The following is a 9,723-nucleotide window of genomic DNA, read 5'->3' on the forward strand; positions in this document are numbered from 1 at the left end:
ATTTGAAAATTTAGAGGTTTTCTCAACTGAGTTATAAAATATTAGTGGTTTAAACCAATGATATCTCACACATTATTGGTTTAAACAATTGATTGTTCAAACTTTAGGTTTGTAAACCAATAATCTATGAGAAATTATTGATTTAAACCATTGATATTTGAAAAAGTAGCTGTTTTCTCAACTCAGTTCTAAACTTTTAGGTGTTTAAACCAATGATATCTCACACATTATTGGTTTAAACAATTGATTGTTCAAACTTTAGGGGTATAAACCAATAATCTGTAAGAAATTATTGATTTAAACCATTGATATTCGAAACATTAGGGATTTTCTCAACTGTGTTCTAAAATATTAGTGGTTTAAACCAATGATATATAACACATTATTGATTTAAACAATTGATTGTTCAAACTTTAGAGGTGTAAACCAATAATCTGTTACAAATTATTGGTTTAAACCATTGATATTTGAAAAATTAGGTGTTTTTTCAACTGTCTTCTAAAGTATTAGTGGTTTAAACCAATAATATCTGACACATTATTGGTTTAAACAATTGATTGTGGGGTCTAAACCAATAATCTGAAAGAAATTGTTCATTAAACCATTGATATTTGAAAAATTAGAGGTTTTCTAAACTGAGTTCTAAAATATTAGTGGTTTAAACCAATGATATCTCAACTTCTTACAAACTGTAGGTTTAAACCATTGATTTTACAGAAATTAGGAATTTTCCAATTGATTTTCTAAAAATTTGTGGTTTAAACCATGCAGATTATGGGTTTAAAAATAAATTTCTGAGAAACTATTGCTTTAAACCATTGATCTTTGAAAAATTACAACTGATTTTCAATATATTAAGGGTTTTAAAAAACGATTTTTCACAAATATTAATTTAAACCATTTTTTCCAAAACTTAGTGATTTAAACCATTGATCTTTGACAAAAGTGAAGGAGAAAGTCACAGTGAGGCCATTTCAAAAAAAAAAACCATTTCAAGAAAATAAAGTCACAGTGAGAGGGGTACCAACCTCTTTTGTGCTGGTGGCGGGGAGAGAGAGGACCGGCGAGAGAGGTAGAGAAGACTGCAGGAGAAGACCGTCGGAGAGAGAGAGAGAGAGAGAGAGAGAGAGAGAGAGAGAGAGAGAGAGAGAGAAAGGTGGGTGGGTGTATACTGTAAAGTGCTTTGGGTTTCTCAAATTTAAATTTCCAACGGCTGAAAGTAATCATCATAGCCTCTAATTTGATTTGATAGGGGGAGAGAGAGGGAGAGGGAGAGAGAAATGCGTATGTAAGGGTATTCTCGTCAAAGTCACTCTACATTGGTCATTTACAACTCTCCCCCCTTGACACGTCATTATCATATCAAAGCCCTTTTTCTTGGTCATTTTCTCTTTTTAAAACAAAAAAAAAACTATTTACATTTCACATCATTTCAACCCACTATTTTTATTTTTGATTGGCAAGTTGGGGTTAGGCGGGACCCCAACCAGATATATTAAAAAAAGAGAGACATTACAAATGGGGGCCACAAGGGCAACAAAGACAAGCAAGCAAGAAGCTAACAAGAAAACAGAAAGAATACAAGCAAAGTAGCAGCAAAAGGAGAAGAGGGGGGAGGGGAGGGGAACCGAGGGGAGGGGAACCCCCTCACTAGAGCAAACAACTGATCCTTGGAACTCCCTTCTATCCAAATGGCAGCAGGGACACAGAGGGTTATCTTCTTCCTTCAGCAGCGTAAACCTATATATATATATATATATATATATATATATATGTGTGTGTGTGTGTGGGGGGGGGGGAAAGTGATGGTGAGCGGTCGCTCATATAGCTTATATGCGCCGTCGATTAATAACTGTGGATTTGAAACGATCCTGGCCATTCCCTGACCTTTTCATAAACAAAAAAACATCTGTTCGACGTTCTCTCTCCCTCTCTTTCTCACCCAAAACCAGACGCCGTCTCCGACGGAGAAATCTGCCGTCTCTCCGCACGGTGCCATCTCCGTAGCCTTCCACGGCGGTGCCGTCTCTATTCAACGTTCTCTCTCCCTCTCTCTTTCTCGACCGATGCCATCCCCGCACGGTGCCATCTCCGTAGACGCGCCCAAAATCCGCCCTCCCCTTCCTTCTCGACGGTGAAATCTGCCATCTCCGCACGGTGTTTTCTCCTCCAACGAACCAGGCGTCGTTCTCCTCCCCACTTAAGTTCTATATTTCATTTTTTATCTTTTTTCCCTCTTCTAGGGGTTTCAGTTAGGTTTTTTTTGTTTCAAGGTTTTTAACTGTTAGGGTTTTGATTTTTTTAATAATTTTTCCTTTAAAAAATATTGGCCATACGAGCAGCTTTAATGGCGATGAGGAATTTGTGGGATTTAGTGATTTTTTTTGTGGGATTTAGGGTTTGTGGGATTTTGTGATTTTTTTTCTTCTGTGTCTGTTTCTCTCTGCAGCTTCAATGTCGATGAGAAATTTGTACAACGAGATCAATTGATGTTTGTAGGGAAAAAAATTCTCTCTGCAGCTTCAATCGACAGATGCAATTAAAAAAATTCTCCCTAGGCTTTCTACGGAAAATCGTGAATCATTTTGTAGGGTATTTTTTTCTTCATTGAAAATCATAATTTTGTTTTATGGATGGTTTTCTCTCTTTTAATGCTTTTATCTCTTTTCCCCTTTCAATTTGTAATAAAAAATCATGAATTCTTTATGGGTATCCATTCCTGTTAGCTTGTAGTGTTGAAGATTTACAAAAACAAAATCATTTCTGTTAGAGTATTAAGTGTTGGAGTTACTTTTCTTTGCTTCTATAAGCTTAAATGTGCAACGTTACTTAAGCATTATAGACCTGATAGATTTGATTTTACCTGTTAGATATCGATTTTTGGTAGAAGATAAATTTTGAGCTGTGGATGTATGGGTGTGATCATATCTACAAGTTCCACTTGTAGAATGCTTGATAACAAAAGCATGAAAAGGTGTAAATACTTATTATTTTTCTTTTTCTTTTTATTTTTCATCAGAAGTTCCCATGGGAAAGCAGAATGCACATTGTTTCAATCTCATTAATCATTTTCTTGTTAGCTATTAGAAGTCTGGGGTTTAAGATGTTGGAGACTAGTTTATGGGGAAATTAGGGCTTTAGATACTGTGGTAACAAATTTATGAAATTTCTGTTTGAAGAAAAAAACTGTTTATTTAGATTGGAATTGAGCCTTTTCTTGCATTGTATTGGAGCTGGAGTTCTAGATTTGTTGAGGAGTAATTGGTTTGGAAATTATGGCTTTAGGTATCAAGATTATATAAAAAAATTCTGGAATTTTTATTGAAAGAGCAAACTTGTTTTTTGAATCAGCCTTTTAAATGTTAAAAAAAAATCTATTAGAATTTCAGAATTTAGATACATGGAGGACTCGTTGCTCAGGAAGTTAGTACTGAGGTTTTTAGATATCAAGTGTTGGACTACTAATAATCAAAATGATGATAGCACACTCCTGATAGGGGTTTGTCAGTTAAGTAGGCCCATTAATTACTCAACAAATAAAACCTTTCTTCCTCACCCAAAATCCAAATGCAAGGGATTGTATTTGATGTTATTTGTATTTGATGTTATTTGTAGTTCATATTATATTTCCATTAGTTTTATGCAGATTCAGAGAGACTCAATTAATGGCATCCTCTTGCAATAGTAGTTCTAGCAGACGTGGTATCAGAATTGCTACAAGAAATTGTAAATGTGAGAAGAAAGCTTCTATCCAAATAACGCATACTAATGAGAATGGCAATAGAGGCCGCCTGTTTTACGCTTGTGCCTTCTTCTGTGTAAGTAAGCAGTGAATAATTCTAATTTTTACTAGTATGTAAAGTTTCAAATTCCTAACTCTTATACAACACGCATGAAGGAAGTACAAAGAAGTGCAATTATTTCCGTTGGTGCAAAGAAGATATGTATGACAATGAAGTTAGTTCGAATAGGGATGATATAGCCGAATTGAAGAATGACATAGCCGAATTGAAGAATGAAATAGCCGAATTGAAGAATGACATGGGCACATTGGTAAATTTATTATACGAATTGAAGGTGCAATCAGGCAAACGCTTCGACGGATTGAAGGTGCATGCAAATGAATTGAAGGTGCATGGAGGCAAACGCTTCTAAGTTTTTGAGAACCAACTTCAATGGATTAAAGTTGCAGTTGTTGGGTTGTTTATCTTGATCCTTTTTGTGTCTCTGTTACTTGATGATCTAGAGCAGTGTTGTTTAGTTGGAGGTGTGGGGTTGTTTATCTTGTTTATTTTTGTGTCTATCCGTTAGTAAGTGATCTAGGATACTGTTGTTTAGATGCCCTTTTTCTAAATGTAGGATGCTTAACTTAGCCTGTTTAACTTGCTATTCCTTATATAGTGTAGATTCATCTTGTGTGGTACTTATTACCAGCTTGGCTTCAATCACTTGAACAAGGACAATTTCGGAGACCTATAATACAAGCCATCTCATTGATGGAATCAGTGGGGTCCAATACAATACATGTGTGGCTCATAATATGTGAAGGAGGTCCATCATATTCCTGGTAATGGGTTGCTCATAAGAGAGGAGATTTTTTGTGAGCTGTGATTTAGAAAGCCTTCCTAAATTGCAGCTTACGTTCAAATTGCAAACAAAATGCAATTTTGCAGCACACCCAAGATAGTTCAATCACCATGATAATTGGCTTTAGAACATTTTTGTGATGGCCTAATGACTTAAATATTTGATTATACGCAGGAACTGTTATTATGGCCAAACAAGTTAATTAAATAATGGAAAATTTCCTTATAAATCCTAAGGGATAGAAGGCCTCTTTGGGTAGTTCTAAAAATTATTTGCATACATTCTTATATTCAAATAGTATTGAAGTTAAAAAAGGAAATTTTAGAAAAAAATTAGACAGGATTTGGGAACATCGAGCCAAAAGTGTCCAATGGAGCCAGAGGTCTAAAATTGGTTGGAGCTCGACCCACACATAGCCAAAAAATCAAATGGAGCGTCCTGGATTCGAATGGAAGGTGCCTGTGTACGAAAATATCTCGAATATTTTTGTTCATTTATGTCTATTCACATAGGGTGATTTTTGAACATTCAAAAGCCTACCCAAAATAACAATTCACTATTTTTTATTTTTTTTACAATTCTCCCCTTTCTTTCTAGAATTTCTTGCCTATTCACTCTCTTAACCGTAAGCCTAAACTATTTACAATGAAAGTAGGACCAACGAGACTCCGATGGACGATCCGATTCAAAATAGATGGTGATCCATTCTCAATAAGGTCCAAAAAACACTCTGAAAAGGATCAGACTGATAAGGGACATGAACGAATTCCCAAGACAGAGGTGGATCCGATCCAAAGTAAATAAACTTTTCATTAGTCAATTGTGCTAGGTGTTTAATCAATTAAAAGATCATAACCATTGGATTTGAACTTTTGGTTGCTATTAAATGAGAACCACCGGTTAGTTTTGTTCTACCGTCCATCCATGTAGGGCTTTTGAGATGAAAGCCATTGATCAAACATACATTCTACCGTCCATATGCAAGGCATTCGAAATGAACAGCTTCGATCAAATGCACATGGGTACAGCAGAGATCCAAGCAAACTACCTATTGGTATTGGAGAGGCCTAAAAACACATTTATCAATGCAAATAACTTTACTCTCTCTTGGGCTCTGCCCAAATCCACAGCAGAAACAAGCTGTCCAGAACCAATGTCCCATGAATTTTAAACACATTTTCCCCAAACTGTCATCCACAAAAAAAAATGTCCCCACATTAATCAAAGATGAGCGCAAACATAATAAATTGGAGTCTTTCTCCTCGCCGGAATCTTACACCTTCACCAGAATATACCTCTAACCTCACCATAATTCCATTTCCCAATTCAGACAAAGACACAGAAATGATGTGAGGTAAAAATGAGGGCATTTGATTGTCAAAGATTCAAGGAGAGCAAAGTGGAGTGAAGGTATGTGTCTCTTTATCCAAATGAGGTAGCAGTCATTATCAAAAGTTGAACATATTTGTTCCATCAGAACTTGTATTTTTCACTCTACTGAGAAGGAAAGTGCAACAAGTAAAAATTAATTCCTCTTGACTCCTTGTATTTTTCACTCTATTGAGAAGGAAAGTGCAACAAGTAAAAATTAACGCCTCCTGGCTCCTGGGTCAACAATGAAAAGTATTGAATACACGAAGATGCAATCCCAAGTAAAGGGAAAATAAGATCAAAGTGAAGTTTAAGGCTTATTCAAAATTCAGAGAGCATGAGATGGGTATGAAAAACATGAGGCCTGTTGGGACAAAGAAAAATTGAGAGAGCATGAGATGGGTATGAAAAACATGAACAAAGAAAATAGTTTCTAAATTGTTATAATCAGTTTTTACACATGACAGATGGGCAATCTTGATTTATTTGAAGGAAGAAAAGCCTATAAGCCAATGCCTAAATTTCACGTGTGACTTACACTTAAATAATGAAAGAAAAGCTTGAAGCACAATCCACATTTTACTTGTAAAACTTCAATGTTGTGTTCTTGAAGACTTTCAAAGATGAAAATAAGAGGTCCTTTTGTGGTCTCATCCATTACCCACATTGCAATACAAACCTTCGTCACATTTCCAGTTCAAAACCTGAAAAGAAAGAAAGCTTCGTCAAACAGATGCGATGTCGAAGTGAACTTCACCATTGCAAATGGGAGGATCCCCACATCATTGCCTTCTCAACAAAATTCCTTACAAATTATCATTGCCTTATCAACAAAATTTCATATACACAGGCTATTGAAGCAATAAACAATTATTCTATTATCGACACAAGCTACCACATACCTATACGAATCTACAAAATCACGAAGCAATATCCGCGTGCATTGACTCTTCATGTTCGTCATCCTCTTACTCATCCCTTAAAGTCATCTATTTCGAAGCAAGAAAAATGAAAAAATTACAACATTGATAAAGACAATTAGTAAGAATAAGAAATTGAAGAGGTTGACATAAGAAATCCAAACCTTCTGTTTCTTTTTATTTTCTTGTCCACATGTTGTCATGTAATGGCCAATTTCTTCACATTTCTTACACCTTCGTATCTGCTTTGGTTGGGATTGGGACTTTTCTATCGGGGATTTGAACCGGGTAGCAACCTTTGGACGGCCCTTGGTTCTTACAGGTTGGGGGTCGCGAATAGAAATCTCAACTCCTTGGCTAACAAAGTTGGTTACTACTTCGCTCCCACTGTTTGCCAAATCAACTTCCTTGTCTCTCATCTCCTTCTCAGAATCCAACAACCAAGCATCAAGGGTTTCATTCACCTTCTTGAAAAGAGTGTTATTATCTTTAAACCTATCTAGAAGTGTTTGAAACTTTGTTATTAGGCACCATCTGTGAAGTGGAGATACGCCATTATTATCCAACTCTCTCATAAACACTCCACTATCCACACGATATCTAACCCCAGTTGTCCATCTATTTAAGATATATTGTTGGGGAATGCTCATCAATAGCTTCTTGGACATAATGCGGAGTATGTGTTTGCATAAAATTCCTTTCGTCTCGAACATCGCGCACTCACATGTTGCCTTTACCCCTTCAGATTCATCGTACACAACTTTGCACCATTTCCACTTCTCATCAACACTTAATCCAACTTTGTATACGGCCACGATGCCACTCTTTTCCACCTTCTCATGATAACAGTCAATACTATCCTTAAATTCTGCCTGAAATATGTCAAACATTGTCTTCGTATAAGACTTACTAGCTTCTTCTTCCAATTTGCTCCTTGAAACAAGTACAGGCTTCGTAGTTTTAGACTTGAATCTTCTTGGGACTCCGCTTTACGGCGTTCAATAAGTGCCCTATCATATTGCTCTACGAATTCTTTTAAGCTTGTGTTCTGATTTACATATCCATCAAAGAAAGAATTGATGCTTTCACTGCGCGCACTGGATGTCATGCCAGCAGTGAATGTGTCCCTGAAATATGCTGGCACCCCGTGGGTCCGTACATCCCACATTTTTGCTAACCATCTGTTTTTCTCAATATGATATTTCTGAATCAAATTTTTCCATGCTACCTCACAGTCTTCCTTTCGTCTCGTGTAAAACCATTTCTTGTAATCCTTGGAAAATTCAGTAGTGGGATCTCGCATTAATGGAACATGCTCAAGTAGATGCTTACTGATGTGCCAAGAGCAAAATCTGTGATGCGTATTTGGAAAGACGGTTCTGATAGCATTTCGCATCGCCCCATCCATATCTGTGATGATACAACCAGGAGCTCTCTCGAACATGCAGTCCAACCACTGCTCAAATAGCCATGTAAATGTCTCTTCTGTTTCGTCTGCTATTAGCGCACATCCAAATAAGGTGCTCTGCCTGTGGTGATTTACTCCAGTAAATGGTGCAAAAGGCATTCGAAACCTGTTCGTCCTATACATTACATCAAACACAATGACATCACTAAAGGTTAGATATGCATCTCTAGCTCGTGAATCGGCCCAAAACATTTATCGCAAGTTACCATTAATATCCAACTCTATTTTGAAAAAAAAGTTTGGGTCCTCTGATTGTTTCGCTTGGAATTTCTATGCTACCAAAACGCCTTCTTGCCCCATATTATTCACCCTCTGTTTTCTCAAATGGCAAACCACTTGATTTGTCGTTATAGAACTACCTGATCCTTTATATGAAACATTAATGGCCTTCGCAATATTAGCAGGATGAATTGAGGCTGTACTCAGGTCGTCCATCAAATTCTTAACTACCCGAGTCTTGATAAATTTGTTATGCGAATGATGCATTTGTCTTTTCAGTGGAGAAGTAAGCTCATGACAATGTACATCTTCAAAAGCTTTAACTTTCCACTTCCCATCAATTAATGAGATATCCATTTTCACTTTACAACCCTCCCTGGCAGTCCGACGTGGCTTCACAACTCTATCAACCACCACATTTTTAGCTTTACTGCTTTTGAACCCTGCTCTATCACAAACAAATCTCTTAAATATCACTTTCTGTGTTATCTTCGACTTATAAGTTGATGATTTTCGTACTCCAAAACCGGTGGCCAACCCATATATATTATAAAACTCGTATGCATCATTTTCACTATCAAATATCTGATCCAAAAAGAGTTTCTTACCCAAATTCCTCTCACCACCATCATCAATATCAATAAATTCTACATCGCCCTCCTCATTTGGATCTCCCTCCTCATTTGGGTCTACCTCCTCATTTGGGTCTACCTCCTCATCAACAGATATATATCCCACCTCACTTTCATCATTTCCTAACATATCACCAACCATAATCAGTATATTAGCGTCAATATCATCAATTGATAAACCAAAATCTATACAGTCTCTATCATCCATTAACTTGAGTACACTTCTTCAATCCCTTCACTTCAAGACAATCAAATAAAACAAAAAACATGTAAGCCAAATCAATGTCAATTACATAATAATAAACCAAAGCATAAACATAAGCACAAATCTATAGAAATGCTTGGTTTATCCAAATCACCAAATAACCAACAGGAACAACAGAAAAACCCATGAACTCCGAATCTTTTTAAATACAAAAAATCGCCACATCCAGATACATTACTCTATCATAGCATCGACATCGAAGTTACCAACAAAAGCCATTAAAACACAAAAAACCCCTCCAAATAAGTTAAAAACCCCACC

General features: G+C 36.5%; 1 protein-coding gene across 1 annotated transcript; it reads right to left on the bottom strand.

Annotated features, from left to right (window-relative positions):
• Window positions 1-6,926: 6,926 nt before the first annotated feature.
• Window positions 6,927-8,538, bottom strand: LOC143857101 (protein FAR1-RELATED SEQUENCE 5-like). Its single transcript, XM_077367374.1, has 3 exons — window positions 7,789-8,538; window positions 7,043-7,750; window positions 6,927-6,947 (listed from the first exon to the last, which is right to left on the bottom strand). The coding sequence occupies exons 1-3, from the start codon at window positions 8,536-8,538 to the stop codon at window positions 6,927-6,929; spliced, it is 1,479 nt and encodes a 492-aa protein (XP_077223489.1).
• Between the last annotated feature and the right edge of the window lie 1,185 nt (window positions 8,539-9,723).

Source organism: Tasmannia lanceolata, unplaced genomic scaffold (genome assembly GCF_043159265.1).
Source record: "Tasmannia lanceolata isolate RefF3 unplaced genomic scaffold, GAP_Taslan_0.1 ptg000024l, whole genome shotgun sequence".
Lineage (NCBI taxonomy): Eukaryota > Viridiplantae > Streptophyta > Magnoliopsida > Canellales > Winteraceae > Tasmannia > Tasmannia lanceolata.